Source organism: Monopterus albus, unplaced genomic scaffold, assembly GCF_001952655.1.
Source record: "Monopterus albus unplaced genomic scaffold, M_albus_1.0 scaffold129.1, whole genome shotgun sequence".
NCBI classification, from domain to species: Eukaryota; Metazoa; Chordata; class Actinopteri; order Synbranchiformes; family Synbranchidae; genus Monopterus; species Monopterus albus.
In genome coordinates this window covers 1,843,986-1,865,786 of record NW_018128009.1, presented here as the reverse complement: position 1 = coordinate 1,865,786, position 21,801 = coordinate 1,843,986, and the positions used below count along the sequence as shown (strand labels likewise).

At 40.2% G+C, this 21,801-nt stretch overlaps 3 protein-coding genes across 3 annotated transcripts in view; 2 read left to right on the top strand and 1 right to left on the bottom strand.

Moving 5' to 3' along the window:
- Positions 1 to 363: 363 nt before the first annotated feature.
- Positions 364 to 3,191, bottom strand: ccl25b (chemokine (C-C motif) ligand 25b). The gene is made up of 5 exons (XM_020613037.1): positions 3,125 to 3,191; positions 2,632 to 2,721; positions 1,216 to 1,333; positions 879 to 993; positions 364 to 782 (listed from the first exon to the last, which is right to left on the bottom strand). The coding sequence occupies exons 2-4, from the start codon at positions 2,693 to 2,695 to the stop codon at positions 879 to 881; spliced, it is 297 nt and encodes a 98-aa protein (XP_020468693.1). The 5' UTR covers positions 2,696 to 2,721; positions 3,125 to 3,191; the 3' UTR covers positions 364 to 782.
- Positions 3,192 to 8,106: 4,915 nt separating this feature from the next.
- On the top strand, positions 8,107 to 17,602 carry gclm (glutamate-cysteine ligase, modifier subunit). Its single transcript, XM_020612973.1, has 7 exons — positions 8,107 to 8,473; positions 10,088 to 10,150; positions 12,229 to 12,313; positions 14,423 to 14,479; positions 14,610 to 14,812; positions 15,364 to 15,478; positions 16,268 to 17,602. Exons 1-7 carry the CDS (start codon positions 8,333 to 8,335, stop codon positions 16,447 to 16,449), a joined length of 846 nt encoding a protein of 281 aa, XP_020468629.1. The 5' UTR covers positions 8,107 to 8,332; the 3' UTR covers positions 16,450 to 17,602.
- A 244-nt stretch (positions 17,603 to 17,846) lies between these two features.
- The window catches only part of dnttip2 (deoxynucleotidyltransferase, terminal, interacting protein 2), an 8,079-nt gene continuing 4,124 nt past the window's right edge, over positions 17,847 to 21,801 (top strand). The window contains exons 1-2 of the mRNA XM_020612970.1: positions 17,847 to 18,022; positions 19,249 to 21,317. Coding sequence (XP_020468626.1) covers positions 17,948 to 18,022; positions 19,249 to 21,317 — 2,144 coding nt within the window. The 5' untranslated portion in view covers positions 17,847 to 17,947. The remainder of the gene's footprint in view (positions 18,023 to 19,248; positions 21,318 to 21,801) is intronic.

Here is a 21,801-nt window from a genome sequence, read left to right as displayed (position 1 = left end):
GGGTTTTTTTTGTCTTTAATCCATAATCATCAAAATTGAAACAAATAAAGGCTTGAAATATTTCACTTTGTGTGCAGTGAACTAATATAACATACAAGTTTCACTTTTTGAAACAAATTATTGAAATAAATGGACTTTCCCTCGATATTCTAATTTTTTGGCACATACCTGTAGTGTCATGAACTGATGCCAAATCCAAACTGAATGAGAGCCAGCTTTGTTTTATTAGTATCAAGTAAAACATCATGTTGGGTGGGGGTGCAGTTATCCCAAAATCAACCTTGGATTAACCAAAAGAGGTCAAAGCATTCTTAAAACAGTGTAATGTTTAACCATTTTTCTGATGAACTGGAACCCAGAGTCTTTGTTATTGTTTATTTGATATAGGAAGACACAAAGTACATTAGAGTGCTGGTACAAAAATATGGGAATCTGTTCTATAAAAACTCTCATCTTATCCCCCAAGTATTTTAACATATAGATCACACACACACTCTGCAAACAGATTTCAAAGCTGCCAAATAGTGGCTCATATCTAGCAGGCGCTGCTCGTCACAGATGGGTGAACGGTAGCGATGGCTCATATAAATGAATTTTGCTACACTGGTTATAATGTTGAGCGTACTGAGCGAGTGTATACATGACTGATAATCTCTGTCAGCAACAGAAAATCTACTCAAACATATTCCATCTGGTTAAAGGTGATATATGATGCCTGACAGGAAGTGAAACAGCTGCATTCCTCTCCCCCATTCATCTCTTGGGTCTCTCTTATCAGTGGTCTGCAAAGACAAAGGGTTTATGATGATTACACAGTGATTTAGTTTGTCTATAAGCCATAAAGCATTGTGTCATTGTATACATGTGTTTCTTTTTACCTAATTCTGCATTTTCTTATCCAAAGACACAATTACATCTCGGACCCACTGGTGCTCTGGATTGCCACAAATATGACGCTGTTTTTTTTGTGAAGGCTTCTTCTTCATCACAAACCTGCATAAACAAATTGATTTAAGCTAACTTACTGCACAAGTGTTATGTATATTGTCAAAGACATCAGTGCAGCTCTGAGTTGGAAGCAATCGCTTCCTCAGTAAGCAGGTAGCTTTTTATCTGTTAGTGTTTGACCATTTGTAACAAAGGGAAATTTCAACAATATAAAACAAACAAAATGCTCAGTAAGGGCCAAAACTGGAGGACATAATTGTTACTTACACAACAGCTGTAATGTTGCAATCACCATCTGTTTCCTGCATCCTGTAAGATTGGATGTTTTTCCTTGCTCTTTGTCCCAACCTCTCAACATGGCCGAGGCAGCAATTGCCATACGTGCCTGGACAGAGAGAAAGAAAGTGGGAGACATAATTTGAAAGGCCTCTCCTGGGATAGTGTCCAAAAAGAAAGCAATATACGATTTGATTTGTTGGCTATTAAATCACTATTAACAGGGAAAACACAATCGTGGGTTTCACAAATTGCTGTTAATTGAATAACTTGTCATGAAATCATTAGTCTGGGGCTAAGCCAACATTGTCTGGGAAATTTCCATTATTGCACCCACAAGTATCAGAAAGTTTGGCATTAACAAATAAAAGTAAAAGATGCCAATTCTCTTGCAAAAACATACAGTTCACACACACACACACACACACACACACACACACACAAAGCTCCACATTGACAGCTGATCCTGGCTCAGCCAGCTGAAGCTCACCTTCACCATCGTTGCCTGCTTTGACACAGCTGGTTGCAGACTCTATATGTTTATATAAATAACAGTGCAACCTGAATATTTTGGTAGGATATATTTACATAACCAGCTAAGCTATTCATAGTTATTGTGATTTCCTACTTGGCAGAGGTGTTTACACAGCTTGTTCTGCTCAGCTTGTGTCTGAGATCTGTTGGTTTTTCATTTTTGGGAATTTGGAGGTTTTAGCAACCTGGGAGGTGTTTAAATCCAAACAACACATGTTAGATATTAAATTGTTTTCACTATTTAGTTGGACGATGTTTCATTTGATAAATGAAGGATTTATAATTTTCTCTTTTCCTGTTATTCCTGGTTGTGTGGAAATGGCTTTGAAACATTTAGATCTTCATGGGAATTTTTTTTAAATACTGAACACGTTCAATAAAAGTATAAGATATGCCAAACCGTTTCAATAACTTTTTGGTGTCTTGTCCTGAAAAACAATTTGCCCCCTGGCAAATTGTTTTTCAGATTTGTGTTATTTACTATCTGTCATATGGGAAATTAACCATTTCTCAGATGATAAAACAAAATGTTTTGTAGATATGAACATATTTTTTTCTGTCATTCGCCTGAGTATGATCGCATACTCTCTCATTTGTCCAGTTAAATCACTTCTGTTTTAATAAAATGTCAAATTTTTGAAGACAAAAGTGCTTGAGGATATAGGCAAGAAGCAAAATACACATATTCTCCACATTACCAAACAGTACTTCTCACTTTCACCAGTGTAGCTTACTAATGCAAAATACTGAAACGTTACCTGTATAACACTGACCTACTGTAAAGATGCTTTGTTAAATTTGCATGAGGTTAATTACAATTTACTATTACAATATTAGCTCTGGTGTAAACCACACCTGGTCCATTGCACTTACCTTGTGCCATACTCAGGGAGGTGCAGGTGAGGAACAGAAGGAAGACAAGAACTTGAAGTTTCATGGCTGCTGCTGTTCTTGTGTGGCTCACTGCACAGAAACAAACTAAATCAGTAAATCAGAGTAGAAAAGCAGAAACCCCAACCCCCCTTTCAGCCTGGCCATTATTATAATATTTTCCATCACAAATCCCACCCCCCACCACCACCATTTGTGCTCTTGTGAAAGAAAAGGGTTATGAATTTGACCCCTGATTAAAAGGATTTACATCTTTGTCTGCTTCCAGCTGTGTGCAGCTGTTTCATCTCAAGCATTCTGATTGCTGCTTTACAGCAACAAAGTCAGTTTCTGATAAATTATGGCTGGATTTCCCCCTCTCTAATCTTGCTGACATTTTGTTAAACATCTTAGAACACTTAGCAAAATCAGGGTTGCAAAAGCACAAGAATATATGCAAGAGAAGAGTGTTTCATAGGCATGCAGAGAAACATACCTGCAGAGATCCGATATTTCACAAGAGGTGGGAGGGAGGAAAACCTTTCATCTGGTGCAGTTGGTGGTGGCTCTATACTCTTATAGTGCACACATAAAATCTGCCCTCCCCCAACACAAAAAACTCTACCCAATAACACACTGCTTCCAACACTGTTGACACTATTTGATTTACAGTGGTTTTTGGTTTTGGCTGAGGTAAGGTGCGCATGATAAAAGGCAATATACACATACAATATATCAATACCCCCCAGGTACCCCTAATGCATCTATAATATGTTTCTCCTTTCTAGTTCTCTTCCAAAACATTATTCATCTCCAGTACATGGAGAGGACAAATGGGCCCTTCAACTATAAACAACTTCAATCCATATATGACAGGTTACATAAAAATACTCAAAACTAGCTAGAACTAGAAAGAAGCTGGGGAAAATCAAGACCCTGTTCTTCAGACTGTTTACTGCTCTGATGCGCTGTGCTTTCCAAATTTAAGTATATTAGTTACCATGCCTTATAGTAACAACCCCTTCATTGTTTTTGTTTTTGATGTTTATAAAAGTTCTTTTGCACCATAGTGGTCTAAATAAATATGCACATGTGATTCTACATGCATGGTCATTTCCCAAAATTTAGAAATACAGAAGTCATTGATTCATTTCAGAAAACATTTTCAGTGCTTTGTAATGTTTGTATTTTACCTATGAGCTTTTGCTCTATTTTTTTTTTTATTTTCCATCATGAACATCTGCATGCTGCTCCAAAACCCTCCACCATTAAACTCTTTTGTTGCACTAAATAAGGACTAAAGAAATTGTTTAATTAATGAATTAAAAACTATGAAATCAGTCAAAAAAATAACTAACCCAACCCCCCACCCCCCAGTCATTTCTATACCGAGAAAGAAAACAGGATGATCCTTCAAGTCCTATGTACAGTATAGAAATAAACTGAAGGTGCCTAGGCCTGACAATTCACTTTCTCTTCCACTCCCAGATGTCAGTCCTAATTTGAACTAATGATGTTTACTGTCAGGGTTGGCCAGTAAAGCTACCAACACAGCTTATGGCGGACTCAATTGTAAGGCCAGACAAAAGTGAGTGGCTAGTTCTCTTTTATTACTCACGGAAAGGGCAGACACTGCAATAATGCAAAAAACATACTCCAAGTCAAATAACAGTCTAGGTTCAATGCCAACAAACACACACAGCCAGGAATCCAAAAAATGGGAGGTCAGAAGGTCATTACACAGAAACACAATCAGAACCAGGAGGGCAAGGCGGTAATCGTTGGTCAAGGCAAGCCGGGGTCAAAAACAGGAATCACAGGAAACAAGAAGAAATGCTGAAAAGTCTGCACAGAGTCAAGAACAATCTGGCAGCTTCCTGGTGGGAGGAAGCTGCTTAAATAGGGGTGAACACAGGTGTAGGCAATGAGCACTGATTACAGTAAAGAGTCCATAGCTGAGATGAAAGTAGAACAAGGAGGGGGTGACAAAATAAGAGCCTGAAACCGGAAGCAGTAGGACAGAACCATGACAGTTTTCTGAATTTTTAATTTATTAGGTTGTGTTGTTTGCGCTTCAGGTCTATGTGTAAAACACTGAAAGATATGCTAATGTTATAAAGAAACAGTGACCTGTCCAGGGTGTACCCCGCCTTCGCCCGATTGCCGGCCGGGATTGGCTCCGGCCCCCCCGTGACCCCGCTCAGGGATTAAGCGGTAGAAAATGAATGAATGAATGAATAAAGAAACAGTAAATCATTGAAAGTCTGTGGGGAGCCAAACATTACACCAGTGTATGACTCTTAAGCACATCTAATTTCAAGAGTTATCTCTACTCTTCCAGTAAGGCTTCTTACAATATTTGGAAACCTGGCAAGGCAAATTTCCTGCCATTCAGCCACGAAAACATTTGTGAAGTCAGGGACTTATGCAAGGATATAACTTCTGGCTTGGAGTCAAAACTCCAGTTCACCCCCAAAGTGTTGGAGATCCAAACTCCGTGCTAGGGAGTCAAGTGCTTTCACTCCAAACAAAGAAAAACATTTATTGTCTTCTTTTTTTGGTCTGGCTTCTTGCAGAGGGGAGCTGTCATGCAGAAACAGAAAGTATCCCTCTCCAACCTGTAAACAATAAGGCATAAAAACATGCACACACACGTCTATCTGAGTACAAATTATTTTATTTTTTCAACCACAAATGGGCTCACTCAGGTAAAGGTGAAAGTGTGAGTACGTTTATTTAAATAATCTGTGATGACACGTCACTCATCATGGATAATTCATACTTCACATGCAAGGACAAGATGTCTAATAATTTTAATAAACAGGAGTGATTACATAATACCCACACAAATGTCAGATCAAAATTACATCAAAGTATAACATTGAATGTGTACACACAGACAAAAAAGCCATGAAATTTAAGGCAAACTTGGTGTCTTAATTAATAGTACTCATTAAGAATAATTCTGTTCTTCTCAGTGTTTTACATATTATTGGGTTATTATCTCTGATTTTCAGGGGTGAAGGAAATATTCAGATCTTCTACTTATGTAAATAAAAATATTTGAAATATTAAAAAAATACTGCATTAAAGTAAAGCAGGCATTCATAATGTTACATAAGTAAAAGTACAGAATTATTAGCAGAAACTGTCAGGTCTGCCTGCCTCTCTTCCTCCTTTCTCTCTCTTGACCTGCAGGATTGTACCGCCCCCTGGGGTGCCCCCATGCTGCAGACTACCACATCCAACACACAGTCGCGTAACCTTACGAACTGAGGTCTGTCTGTGAGGTAGTTAATGATCCATTCAGACAGGTGTTGGTCCACACCTGCCCCCTCCAACTTCCCCCTCAGCAGTGATGGCTGGACTGTGTTGAAAGCACTGGAGAAGTCAAAGAACATGACCCTCACAATACTTCCGGGCTCACTTGAGCACGGAGGTGGCCGAGGACAATACTCTCCATGGTCTTCATCAGGTGAGAGGTCAGGGCAACAGGTCTGTAATGGTTCGGCTCCTTAGGATGAGATATTTTAGGAACTGGGACCACAGAGGATGTCCTCCACACAGCCGGGACTCTCTCCAGGCTAAGACTCAGATTAAACATGTACTGGACCACTTCACTGAGCTGGTCTGCACACTCCCTGAGGACCCTGGGGCTGATGTGGTCAGGGCCTTAATCCTCCTTAACGCCCTCCTGACCTGGTCCGCCATGAGGTGGAGGGGGCGTGTGGGCGATAACTGGTCAGGAGCTGTAGGCTGTTGAGAACCTTCCATGACAGTGGGAGGAAGGGTAAGGTATAGCTGAGGTGTGAGCAGCTGCAGTTATGAGGAGACGACTGACCTAGAGAGGTGAGTCAGCGGGGCTGGCTGGGTGGGGGCTAATGACTGGTTAGAGTCAAATCTGTTAAATGATTCAATTCGTTTTCCCAGGCCTGGTCTCCTGTGACCTGGTGACCATCCCCACTTTTTTCGTGGCCCAAGATGTGTTTCAGACCTCTGCACACCTCACGTACATTGTTCATTTCCATGCTCTGCTTTAGCTTCTTCCTGTAGCCAGCCTTGCACCTCCGGATCATGTACTTTAGTTCCCGCTGCACCCTGCTCAGCTCCTCCTTGTCCCCTGAGAAGAAAACCCTCTTCTTCTCATTCAGCAGTGCCTTTAACTCAGGGCTCACCCATGGCTTGTTACTGGGAAAACACTGTACTCTCCTGGATGGTACGATATTTTCCACACAGATGTTTATGTATTTCAAAACACAGTGTGTGAGGCCGTCTATGTCCTCTCCATGAGGACTGCAGAGGATGTCCCAGTCTGTGGTGTGAAAACATACAATTACTAGCTCATTTGATGCTAATATTTTTGTCTTTTTTTGCACATAAAGCTATCAGATAAGGTAGTGTAGTACAATATTTCCTTCTGAAATATGAATGAATATTTTTATTCAAGTGTCAGACACTAAAGGTCCCCAGACACTAATTACATTACCTTCAGATCAAGAGAAAACAAAAGGAAAGCAAGCCAATACTTGTATACATGCGTCAAACACATTATAACAGCTAAGCAGAACAAATAAAACATACAATGCTCTTTTACATAGATGATTGGTATTTAACAAAACTGAACTATGCCAAGTAAAAATATAAACATGTAATGTAATCTACATTCAGGTGGCATATAAATCATCGTAGATAGACATTTATAAAAAAGGTTGACTTTAAGATCACAATAAAATGGGCTCTAAAAAATAATAGCTCTGCTCTGGTTCTAAGTGGGAGTGTGCAGGCTCCACAAAGACAGGTAGTGGCTGAAATGTAATGAAGTAGCAGTGAAAAGTAATAAAACGTACCTCACATATACTGCTGTTGAACACAACTATGTACGCTACATTTACTCAAGCACTGTACTTAAGTACAATTGTGACAGATTTGTGTTTTCCTTGAGTATTTTAATGTTGTGCTACTTCATACTTAATCTTTACTTTACAGAATTTGATTAATTAAACAGCATACAGTATAATAATAAGACTTTATTGATCCGCATACAGAAACAAGTTACCTAGCAGTAATTAATATTCCTTTAAAAGTAATTAAAATTAGCTCCACCTTTACTAGCTGCACTGAATGTCATGCACACAATAATGTATCAGCTACTATGATCAAATAATATGATATGCATTAGGGTGAAATGTGCTATTCTGCACAATGATTAGTTTTACTTTTGGTACTTTAAATATATTTTGATGCTAATATTTTTGTCATTTGTAGGTAACATTTGGAATGCGGGTGTAAACTATCTGTGCTTAAACACAGCACTTACTGTTCTATGCCTCCATCTAGCGGCCAGATGTGGAACTGCACAAACACAAAAACCCATTCCAACGCTCCAGTCCTGGTTTATGCCCAGTTAATGTCTGTTCCTTGACCGGGTTTTACAGGACAGTCACGCCTCCACCTCCAAGTGGGCGTAACCGACCGGCTTACCTCCCTGACATCCACTAAGCAACCGAGAAACTAGGAAGCCAGTCAGCAGTCGGTGCAAGTCATCCTGATACATCGATTTTTTTTTTGTTTTTTTTGTTTTGTTTTTTTAATAGCAGCGGGGGCTGTACTGTTGTGAGCTGTTAGCAGAGAAGAGCAGTAGTCAGTCAGTGTGACTGGTTGAAAGCACTGTTTATCAGCTCGTTAGCTAGCTACCGAAACGCACATGGATATGCAAAACAGCAACAGCATAAACACTGACGCGAAGATGTTGTTGGACCACGCTAAAACTCTCCGGTTCCACACCGGGAATTTAGTCAGCCGAAGTCGCCTGAAGAAGAAATGTCCAGGCTCCCCCACCGAAGAGGTGAGATAAACACTAAACCTCTGAATTTATAGGACAGCACCATTAGCTTAGCCCGCAAGTTACTTCAGGCTACCTGGCTAAATATTTAGCCAGCTAACGACATCAGTTGCGTGTTAATCGGTAATAAAACGTGTAAGGTTGTATAAGCGGTCTATAAAGAGGACTACAAGAGGTAAATATGTTTTAAAAATATTTCATACTTCTCGAGGCCTGTATTTAAAGGACCGTGTGTGAGCTAAAGTGGAGTAGCTACAGGTTCAGTCTATAAATGTGATAAATCAGTAGGTTACTCTTTATGCAAAATGGCACATTTGGCATTAATGTATTGGGCTATAATTATTGATATATAGTTGTGTTTATCATTTAAATGCTGCAGCTGGTAAAGGTGGGACCAGTGTTACCTAAGTTACCTTATATATTTATAATTTAAAGGCACATATTTCTGGGTAGCTTGTGAATTTGCAACCTGGGATCAAACGTTTTATGATTGTACTGTATTTTGTTTTATTCATTTGATTCTGAAAAGTAATTTGTCAAATATTTTAGTGGGGTAAAAAGTACAATATTTACCTCTATAATGTAGTGAAGTGCATATGAACATATAAGGCAGTGTTTGGCAGTTTGCTTAATGTTGTACAATTTAGTGTCAATGAAAATATATTAGTGTCAATGAAAATATATTTTCTGTTGACTTACAAATCTCTTGATTGACTAGTTGTTCTGGCACTGCAAAGGTGTGGCAGATGTTTCATAAGAGGATTTAGGTCAACTTGTTACTTTCTTAATAGTTGCTTCAGATGATATATCATATGAATATATATTTATAAGCCTGCACTTTATAATGTGAAAACTAAATAAACATGGCTGCCTTATGTTTCTATTGTGCAAGGTAATTGGACTTACATTGCCAGTTGACACTGTTTTTATACTTCACTGACAAATATGGCAACTATACTTCGTCACCTTTAATAATTTATTTCTTAACTAGTTTTAATATATTAGTGTGTGTATTGCTCCTCTGGGCCACCACGGTTAAGCCCCCGGTGGGAGAGCCGGCTGGGAGTTGGCCTATATCAGACGCTGGATATCTATTTGGCTTCTGTCTGTTTGAGTGTTCTTAACTGATATTGTATTACTATGTTTTTATTGCTGTAGCACTTTGTGCTCTTGAGATGGAAAGTACGGTACAAATAAAGATTATTATTATTATTATTATTAAAAGTCATAAAAATGGGCATCTTTCCCATCTCTGCCGTTTGTTCCATGTGACATGAAGGCAGTGTCAGAGCTGATGTTTGTAAACCCAGTGTTCAGTCTCTTAAAGGCCTGCTGCCTTCAACATTTCTCACTCATCCATGCCCTTCTTAAACTACTAGTGCAGCTCCACACCCGATGTGTATCCTTTTGTAAATAGTGGCTTTAGATTCAAAGTGAAATATTCATTCATCACTGCTTAAACTTGGCGTTTTTTCATTGTCTCCACTACTTTGACTGCTATGCTGAGTCTCTTGAGAATACAGAGTTGTTCAGCTTTTGCTAAGTCTCAGTTTAAAAAGATTCCCACATTTCACTGGTGTTAATTTAACCACATTTTTTTCCTGTGTGATATCTCAGCTTCAGGACTGCATTCAGGCTACACTGAGCGACTGGATTTCTACGACAAAGCCCTCGTCCGAGGTGGGGAGACTGTGTCCTTAATGTTTTCATGTAGTGCTTTAGAGAGTACAGTAGTTCACCTAATTCACTGAACACACAATGTGTACCAGTTTTGCATGTGTATAGTCAAATTAACACAGTAGTATTTGCATTGACGGTCAGTGCTGGCCAGACCTGCAGTTACATAACATCGTGCTAAGTAAATTAACTGCAGTGATGGACATTAGAGGCTACCTCTGCGCCGACTGAAAAGAATCTGTCATGATGAGTATTCATGCAGTGCTGGCTACCAAAGCCACCACTCCGAATGTGTGTGTTAGGATGGGTGGTGGGTGGGGGTGAGGATGTTTTGTCCATTAACTGTGATAGCATTGGATATTCTGTGTGTATCAACATGTTCTTAAAAATGTAATCAAGATTTAACAAGGCAGCAGGATTCAAAATAGTGACGGGCTCCGGCTGTTTTGCTGGGCTCCACTAATCACCTTCATCTTTTATCCTCATGCCCACTGGACTCACACAGGCCTGGGGGAGGTTTTAGGACTGGTCTCTTGTGAAACTTATTATAGACAAATCCCCCACAGAGAAATGTGTAGAATGGGATTTTTTGGGTCATGGGTTCAGAGTCATCTTTTTTTTTGCAAGGATAAAAACACAAAACAAGTTTTGTAACATGTTCATGTGAAGCTTGACATTTTTCAAAGTTCATGTCATGCTATTTTAGCAGTGAAAAGCCAGTAAAGGAATTTTATTGGTTCAAACATGGTAACATTTTTGTATCACTTACAGCACTACACAAATCCAAAGTGAATGCTGTCAGAGAGACCACAACAACACAATGTTACATGTGCCCAAGAGCAACTAAATGCTCATTTCACCTTATTATTAGTACTGTAATACATGTATCAATCAATTCTCTCATCCACAAAGAAAATAAAATCGGTTTTAAAAAGCATACATTTGAATTAATGCATGGAAAATCAGTGCTAAATGTTTTTTTCCTTCAGGGAAAAATCAAAAAACCGTGACATTATTAACACTGTACAGCCCAATAAATATCAGACCAGGGTCCTGTTATTCAGGTTAACATGCTGATATCAGGCTCAACTAATCCTGCTAATTTGGATATGTATCTACTGAATGTGGTTAGGGGTGTGATGATACACTTAGCTCACAAGATGAGACAGTAAACGATATTGGGTTCATGGGAATGACATGATATTTTATTACTCTTTAGATCTTCAGTGATGAAATATGACTGGAAAAAGTCTTTTATTCGACCAAAAGTCACAAAATGCAAATCAATACAGGTGCATTTTGAAATGTTTTAACTAGTCATCTAGTAATGAATGTCACTTCATTTCTATTTTCTGAGTATGAATTATCATATGCAGTAAAAGACAACAATATGCAGGTGCTGCAAAAGGTTTTGCCACAAACTCACCTGACTGGCTTCTCTCCTGTATGATTTCACATGAGGCTCTTCAGACCTTATAGCTGTGTGTGAACTATGCATGAGCTTCTAACTTCTAACCCAAGCTACAGTTTTTCACATAATTCTAATTGTGGCTGTAGTTTGGAGGTGTCATGCTTTCATATGTGTGTGTGTGTGTATATATGTTTTCCAGTACTTATGTCCTATGTTGTCTTTTATGTCATATGCTAAATATCATATACAACATGCGAGTGCACAGAAACTATATTTCTGTAGCCCTCTTTCTTGTCATCTTACATTATAAAATTGGCTTTAATCTAACAAATGATAAAATTTGAGAGACTGCATTAATGAATCCACTTGGAAGAAAGTGTCTTTAAGCCTCTGACTGTAAAATAATCTGAAGAGCCATAAGTGCTGCAGCCTGAAGGAAACAAAACAGTCTTCTGTCTTTAAATCAAAGCAGGTTTTCAGTGGCGCAGTGTCATAGTGACTTTCTCCGTAATGTTTTTGTCCAAAAAAACAAAACCCAAATGAACACTTTTGTAACAGATTAACAGTAATTACAGGTCGATGTAGTAAAATTATGTATTTCATACCTGAACAGGGCTCCAATCACATAACAGGTTAAACAGTTTAGAAATGAAGTGTTTTTCTTATGCAGGACTTTCCAGATACACTGGACTGCTTCGTTCCCCAGGAAACGGATGTGATCACACCCGAAGAGAGGGAGGAGGTGAAGGTCTCAGGTCAGTCCTGATTTGGTCATCTGCAATAGCATTACATCTGCAATGTCACACCTTCAGTTAGTTACATTTGTGTGGGTTTCGTTAATCATTGTATTGTACTAAGTGAAATTTGATATATGGAGTCAGACACACACTTCTTAAACTATTTTCTTTCCTTCTCTGAGCGCACTGCAATTAGTCAAAGGTCAAAGTGTTTATTTGTCATATGAACAGTTAGGAAACGTGTTTCCCTGTACAATGAAATTCTTACTTTGCCTCCACATGAATGCCACAAAATACAAGTGAAATATAAAGTAGATAAATAAGTAACACAAAATCTAAGACACTTTAATAATAAGAATATAATAAGAGAATGTATGCTGCATGGGAGCAGCATGTGCAGCAGTCAACAGTCAATGTGCAAACTGAGAATGTAAACAGTACATGATGTATTTCCTGGTAATAAACTCCTCAGCTGTTTAGGAGTCTGATGGCAGAGGGAAAGAAAGAGTTTTTCATTCTGGAGGTCCTGCATTTCACACTTCTGAACCTCCGGCCAGAGGGTAGGAAGGTGAACAGTCCATGCTGGGGGTGGGTGGGAGCTTTGAGGATGGAGGCAGCTTTCCTACACACCCTGCGGTGGTAAATGCTCTGCAGAGAGGGCAGTGGAGTCCTGGTGATCTTCTCTGCAGTCTTTACCACTCTCTGCATGTGATGGTTTGCACTGACCTATTTTTAAATAGCTTTTGTCACAATCACAGGTCTTGTGGGATCTTGGGGGGCTGCCCATAGAATAATGTATATTGTGTACAAAATAAATACAATGTGTCAAAGAAAAAGAAGTAGAAATTCTTCCACAATGATCAGACAAAAAAGGAAAGCTGCTTCCATCCTCAAGGATCCCACCCACCCCCAGCATGGACTGTTCACCTCCCTACCCTCTGGCCAGAGGTTCAGAAGTGTGAAATGCAGGACCGCTAGACTGAAAAACTCTAGACTGAAAAAGTTTATTACCAGGAAATATGTCATGTACGGTTTACATTCTCAGTTTGCACATGCATAATTGCACATTGACTGTTGACTGCTGCACATGCTGCAGCATACATTTTGTTATATTCTTATATATTTTTATTATATTGCTGCTTAAAGTGCCTTAGATTTTGTGTTACTTATTCATCTACTTTATATTTCATTTGTATTTTGTGGCATTCATGTGGACGGCAAAGTAAGAATTTCATTGTACAAGGAAACATGTTTCCTAACTGTGCATATGACGAATAAACACTTTGACCCCAATAAATTCTCAATTTACTTGCATTACCTTGACCCTTCTCCTGGAAAACCAGCATTCTAATGTTAATGATGTAAATTCACCAAACACCCATATGTGATGTTTAATTCATGCCCCCCGAGACATGTAGTGGAGGGGAGGTGGAGGGTTGGGTGGTGTGTGTGTGCCTCCTCTCTGTACTACTATGCATTAGAATAGAATAGAATAGAACTTGATTTGTCATTGTACATTGTACAACGAAATTTAAAAAGCAGTCCTTATAAAAATTTTTTTAAATACATAAATTAAAAAAATGTAAAAGCCTTATACACTCATATTGTACTGTTCAGGGTCTGTATTGCACTTGGATAAAAGCTGTTTTTAAGTCTGTTTGTCTGAGACTAACTGCTATGTATCTTCTGCCTGAGGGTAGCAGTTCAAAGATGCTGTGTCTGGGGTGGGATGAGTCCTTTAGGATATTCCAGACTTTACTCAGACAGCGGGAACTGTACAGTTGTTGTAGGGTGGGGAGAGGGCAGCCAGTAATCTTCTGTGTGGTGGTGGTGAATACTCCCTGGAGCGTACAGTGCAGCTTGTAAACCACGCACACAGACAGTAAAACAAGCATGTAGCTATTGAAAAAGCACACATATTCCAATCAAAATAGGTTTTCCATTTATTTGCCTCACTTATTTTAAGCGCTTCAGATCAAGTCACACAATTAGATGAACGATTGACCAGAGCATCCTTAATTAATGACTTGCTGAATGAAGAATAAATAATTAAGTAATAAATATTACAAATGATTTAGACTACAGAATGTGGGGGATGACATGTTTATGGTTGCCTTGTTTTTGCAGCTAAACTATTCCTGTGTGAGTCAGTTCAGTCATCTATCAGAGATGCAGTGGAGATGGGTGAGCTTCAAGTCTTTTCGACAGAATTTTAATATGTGTTTAAAATAACATGCAGTTGATATGAACCTTTTATTTTTTAAAATTCTGAAGTCTTTCTCACAGTGTGGCCTTATTTGTCACTCATCTGTAGCCTGCCAGACACTGGCAGTGTCTCAGCTCGACTCTGTTATCATAGCGCCACCTGGGCCCTTGGAGAATGACAGCCAGACATTGGCCCACCTTCAGCCAGCCTGGGAGGAGCTGGAGACACTGGTCAAGAGCCAGCAGATCGCAGCCATTGGCACCTCTGACCTGGACAAAGATCTACTGGAACAGCTATACAACTGGGCTCAGGTCAGTGATACTCTTGTTAGCCTTAGTATGTTAGCCTCATCTTCAGAAGAAACCGTGATGTTAACTTTGGACAGTAGGTCAGAACGGCAGATAACTAGAATTACTGCTTCACGTTTGTACGCCTCCACCAACCAGTCAAATTCATGGGTATGGGGCAGAAGTTAGGTCATTGATCTTGACCTTTGACCACCAAAATCTAGTCAGGTCATCTTTGGGTCCAAGTGGACACTTGTGCCAAATATGAAGAAATTCCCTCAATGTGTTCCTGACATATCACATTCACACAAATGGGATGAATATGAGGTCACTGTGACCTTGACCTTTCATCTCTGACCACCAAAATCTGATCTGTTCATCACTTTTGCCAAATTTGAAGAAATTCCTTCAAGGCCTTCCTGAGATATTGCGTTCACAAGAATGGGATGGACAGACAAGCCGAAACCATAATGCCTCCGGCCGCGATGATTGCTGGCATCGAGGCATAAAAAACTGGCTTTCTGTGGTAAAACAAAGGAAGCCAATAACTGACCATTTTCCCTCTGTGGGACCAGGTGAAGCCCAGCAGTAACCAGGTCAACCTGGCCTCCTGCTGTGTGATGCCTCCTGACCTGACAGCCTTTGCTAAAGAGTTTGACATCCAGCTCCTCACACATAACGATCCCAAAGGTGAAAGAAAAGTTCATTTTCTCTGTTGTTCAGATGGGTTTGTTTAATTTTAGTTATCAGTGCCTGCACTTATGTATGATTCAGCAAATAGTGAAGCTTGTAGATAAGTTTAAAGAGACTCCCAAATCAAGTGCTCTATCCTTAGTAAAACAGAAAAGTGTTGATATTTTATATTTTTCCTTGTGTCAACAAAAGTAGTGAAAAGACCAAAACTATCAATGAATTGATCCTTCAGTAGCTGTCAATTGTTTGTGTGTTATAGTAGTTTACCCCTTCTTACCTTAGAGGTCCATTGCTGTTCTTTCATTACTATACATGGGCACTGTTGTTTATTTTGACTAATCCTACAAACACTTTCCTGCTAACTGGCATCCAAAATGTGTTCCCAGCATTATTCATTATCTACTCCTGTATCAGTAATATTTGTTAAAAGCTGCAGTGAAAGTATGTGTTTGTGACCCATTTACTCCTTTTATTAGGAATAATTGCACCATAGGTAGAGTAGGAAAGTTAGAAATTATTTAGAGATGAACTAACACATTGTTGGTTTTGGTCTTTTTGTGAGATTGGTTGACAATAAGAAAATGATAGAGAATCACAATTGATCCTTTAAGCCTATCTTTAAAAAAAAAAAAAAAATCAATAAATGCATTGCATTTGGTCTAATCCAAAGTATCTGGCATCTCATTTTCTTGTGCTTTGCACAGTGAACTGTATGTTGTAGCTCATATGTACCTGTGGATATTTTTTTAAAACGTTCCTCTCCTGGCTTCGCGTTTCTATTCTCAGAGCTGATGTCAGCAGGCACCTTCCAGGAGACGATGCAGGACGGGCTGCAGGACGGGCTGCAGGACCTGAATGTTGCTGACTGGAGGCTAGAGTGGGTCCTGCGCTACAACGTCATTGTCAAGAGTAGGGGCATTATCAAGTCTAAGGGCTACCTTGTCAGCGCAAGGAAGGCAAGCCCCTAGCACACCCCACCAGAGGAGAAAAATAGGGATGAAGCCATTTTCCTCCTTTTTCATTCACAGACACCGCATGCAAAGTAGCAGCTCTGAATGATGGGCGCTGCCAATCACCACGAGTCCTGAAATCATCGATTTATCTTACAGAAAAGGTCTTCATCATCTGTGATTACTTGAGTTTAACAGATGCAGGTATTCATTAGTCATGTCAGTGAGATCAAATATGGGAGATGAATGTGCGAGATCAACTCCAAGGTTAGCGTTAGCCAGTACACTGACAGCAGCTGGTTCAAAAATGGAAAATGTTGGTTGCTAAACTTTGAGCCAAGATGAAGGTTCCTTAATGTTGTTTTGATATGAAGTGCCTCTCATTTTCTGCTCCTTCTATGCTCATACCCCCAAATCAAGCTTCACTTACAGTGTATCAGTATGGATGAAAAGATTATGAGTAGCAAATGGAAAAAGGTAGAAAGTGTATTCAGGATGATTCCAGACATTTTGAAAGGAGAATTATAAACATTTCTTATATGGAAAAATGCCTTGATTTCATTCATACAATTTAGATTTTTCCTGCTGTATGTAACGCCATTAGCGATCCTTAATTGAGAAAAACAATGCACTAATTCAAACCCAGCCACATATGAGATTATTTTATGTAGGTTGAATGAAACTTTAACTGGTTAAACTGACAATTATGTGATTATTTAAAACTATTTTATCATACTTTTTTTCTAACCATGTATTGCTCTTGAGATTGATTTTAGAGTTGAGTATCAGCAGTGTTTTGATATGGGCATAAATAGCAGGATGATGTCCTCACTATGTGTTGTTGTTATAGCACTGGAAAATTTAACTTTTTATTTATGAATCATGTTTGTTTCTCTAGACAGGGTCCAGTACAAGTAAATCTCATGTAAACAAATTCTCTGTTGTACTGTAAACGTCTTTAACGTTGTCATATCTGTATATCACGAATCGGCTTGGTTAAAATGATGAAACGCATGTTTATGTGTAAAACATGTAAATGACTGAATAAACATAGGCGGTGCAATTATTAAAGCTATCAAGATCTTTAGACATTAGTGAATATGGTCAACTGAAGATCAGGTCCAGCTTCACGCTCTTCTGAACCAGATTGTGTGAACTCGTCAGGCCCCGATTTAGCTGAACTTGACAACTTTCTCCTGGAGAATCATTGATGTCAACCTTAAATTTGGCTCTAGATTTGAAGTTATTAAAAACATTAGTTTAACTCTACCTTTACATTTTTCTGTTCCATTTTAGAGGGGAATATTTTACTTTATGTGACAGGTGTGGTTCCTTTACAAGTTAATGGTATATGCAAAGAGTGCAAACTAACAAATTACATAAATGGAGAGAAAAGGTTAACGTTTACAATTTCGTCGGGTTGTAGCTCTGCGATCGTCTGCGCAGCCTTTATTTGCTTCTGTCGATTAACCAAGTCTAGCCTTCATGCCGGAAGTGAAATAACAGCACAGTCAAGATGGTGGCCACCAGGAGAGCAGCACGCATGGAGACCCCAACTAAGACGAACCCCGAGCAGTCCCCGGGTGTTCAGGTACGTGTGGAAGAGAAATATCATTTAAACTAGCGAATATCTAGATACCATGTGAAGGTTTAGTCCGGGGTGAACGGAGTTTGTCGTGTGTCCGCGTTAGCCTGTGTGTTCAGCTGCTCCAACTCACGTGGACACCGTCTGTCTTTCTCATCACAGTTTGTAAATGTTACGATGTTTGAGATTCGGTTGGAGAGGAATCGATAAAGAACAACAAAACAAATGGAGTAGATTAAAAGATCACATGCACCTAATGGTAAATGAGCAGGTTTCACAAGTATGTGTTTTTAGCAGGGTTCGGTGTGCGCTCCAACATCGGTAGAGTTTGAAAATCCAAACTATCACAGATTAACGTTATTTCAGCGGCTAGGGATCTTTTAATACGAATCATCTAACTAAAATACTCAATCCTATATAATGCAACATTTAAACTTTTAATAAATACAAGCGAAAGCACATTATTCACCTTTAACTCATTCAGTTAACGTTTATTTATACAAGTCATTTTTATTTTATCTATTTATTTTTGCATGGACATCCTACCTTACCCACAGATAACATTATTCTGCAGCTTTTCACAAAGCATAGTCCATACATTTAGACACAGACTAAACTGCAGATCAGAGACAAGAATAAAAATGCTACAAGCCTCTTGGTAAATTTTAGACAAAAAAGTGGAATGACTCGGGTCGACCTCAGAGGAGATGAGGACAAAACCGTGAAACAATAAGAACTAGGAATGAACCAGCATTTGAACAGAAAGTGGAACAAAAGCCAGTATAACTGTAGGATCTACACCTCACTCAGATATTCCCATAGCCTGTGTAGGTGTGGTCAGTGGAGGACTTGGTTGAAACTTTAAAATTAGCCAAAGAATTCAGTTGATCCATTTTCAGATGCTGCTACAGTACAGCCCATCTGAGAGGAGCAACACATTTAAAGAGTTTTTTTTAACCTTCAGCACAGTTTGAAAGTAAAGCCATGATTTTTATTTAACTGATGTGAGCGTTGATGTGAGGCTGTTTCCTTACGAGGGCTTTATATAAATATTAGAGCAAGTCCCTTCTGACCGACCAGCGCTTTGAATTTGTACTATTGTACAAACACAGCTGGGAAGTCTGAGTAGACTAACACATGTTGGTTCTGGTCTTTTCATGGGATTTGTTGACAATAAACATCCATTTATTGCTATTGAAGCTTTATTTTTATGTCTTATTTCTGCTATACAGGCCACTCCGACTACAGTTCGGAGAAGCAGTAGGGCCAGTAAACAAGCAGAGAGTCCTACCAGGAGTCAGCTTACCAAAAGTGAGGGAGGACCTCTAGCGTCTCCAAGAGTCTCCACTCTGAAAAGATGCACCAGAGCTTCCAGGCTCCACAGTCCAGAGCAGCCCTCCACACCGTTGGGTTCTACCCATGAAGGGGACACCTCAGACCTGGAGTCCTGCTGCTCTGTGGTGTCTGACATTGATCTACCAGTGACATGCACCAGCAGGAGGAGATGGCCTCATGCAACAAGTCAGAAAGATGAGATATCTGAGGTGGACTCATGCTCGTCTGCAGTGTCCACATCCAGTACTGGCAGAAGTCGTCGCAGGATCACAGGGACGAAGACGGTTCCTGAAAGTTCAAAACCAGCTCGCGTTGAGGTGGAAGATGTCAAAGTCAATCAGGTGCTGGAGACCAAGTCCTGTAGCTCTGTGTTGTCCGACTCCAAGAGAGTCACCCGATCTCAAAGAAGAAGTGCTAGTACCAGGTTATCTTCCAGAAAGCAAACTGAGGACTCGGAGCTTTCAGATGCTGACAGCTGCACGTCCAGCATCTCAGGAGCTGAAGTTTCCAAATCTACCACCCGCAGAACCACAAGATCTATGAGGCAAACAAGTCCCATCCCCATGCACCTAGACGAGGCCTCAGAAAGCTCTCTGTCCCCTGCCCAGACAGGCCGTCGTACCAGGGCAGCAAGAGGGAAGGCAGCATCTAATGCAGATACCAGTGAGCCCCAGTCTTGTGGCTCTGAAGGGTTTGACTCTCAACCCACTTATAGCATGACCACTCAGAGACAGGGCAAGACCCAGTCCACAGGTGCTAAAGCCATGGACTCAGACTCTGAGCTGACAGAGGTGTATTCACCAACGGGCAGTTCCTGCTCCACACCAGCCAGAGGGACCCCCTGTAGCAGCCGCACAGGCTCAAATAACAGCAGCCGAGGTGCTCCAGCCTCCAGGCGTTCAGTCAGAGATCTAAGTATTGTTATGGAAAAAGTTGGGGAGCAGACTGAAGAGGACAGTTTAAGTGCCTCTAGGTTAGACAGTACAGTAACTGCTGAGGATGCAGAATGCACACTGTTGGAGGAAGATGAAAGCCAAACATTGGAAGAAGAAAAAGGTGTGAATAGTACTGATTTCGCATCAAATAAAGCAGATAGAAAAACTGTGGAAAAGGGAGTGAATGCCATCCCAAACGAGGATTCCCATGGTTGTTCCTCACTGTTGGACAGTGCTGGTTGTGCTGAAGCAGTTATTAGTGGGCCTGCAGTGGTGGCCAGAGACCAGCAGGAGGAGCTGTCTACTGAAAATAACAACGGGGACACCTCAGAGATGGAAAAGATGCAGGAAGTGATCCCGTCATCAGAGCTGCTAAAGCCTTGCCAATCAGTTACTGTAGCAATGTGTGACAATGCAACTGAAATCACTGAAGAGAAGGGTGAAGCCATGGAAGTAATTATTGTGGACACCCACTCTTCACAAAGAGATGAGGATGCATTTGTAGAAACCCGACCCAGTGTGGTGGAGAAAATGGAAGTCAGCACATTGAAGGTAAATGCTCAGCAGGTGGTTGCTTCCAGTGAGAGCCATGTTGAATCCGTTCAAGTAACATCTAACCAGCAGTGCAAGATCACGGTGGAGTCTGAACTGCCATCTGCAAATGTCACGACAAAAGTAATCAGCCCACTGGAGAGTAGTGATGATGAAGATGAATATGCTGGAGAGGAGGAGGACAGGGATGGTTCTGTAAATGAAGAGGAGGAGGATTTGGGATGCAGGAAGGACGAGCGGGCAGGGCCTTCCAGGAAGTCAGAAGTACCCGCTGCATCAGTTGAAGGACTCTTTATGATTGACACCCGGCCCGGGCAGGAGGCTGATGAACTTTACTACAAGGAGAAGCCAACAGTGGAGGTTGCAGGAAAAGATGCTGAGCAGGAAGCACAAGATGAGGAGTTTGTAGATGAGGAGGGTGATGATGATGATGATGATGAAGATGCAAAAATCCTCTTCTCGGGTAGAAGTTCTCAGCTGTAAGTATTCCACCAACCACAGTGTTAAAGTGCCTCACTCACTTAGAATGCACACGTAAAGGTTTCCTCCATATTGTCACCAAATGCCTTAAAGGAACAGTTCAGCATTTTATAAAATCACTTGTCTTCTATATTTCCCAGAAGCACATTAGAATCATTCACTGCTCTGTACAGTAAATGTGCCACCACCACCAGCAGCAGCTGAGTAGCTTAACTAACAGATGGAAAACAGGGGAATCCCTGACTTGGCTCTGTCCACATAAATTGTCATTTTTACTAGCTAGTTTGTATGTTAACTTGAACTAAGTCTGAGTCCAACTTCATCTTTATAGGACAGGTCTAAGAGAGATATCAAATGTCTTGTGTAACTTCCATCTGTTTACCTAATAGGAGAGTGAATTAGTGCATTTTCTAAAACGTTAAGCTGTTCCTTTTAAGACTAAAACCCAAGGCTACACTGTGTCCTGTTTGTAGCACTCAGTAC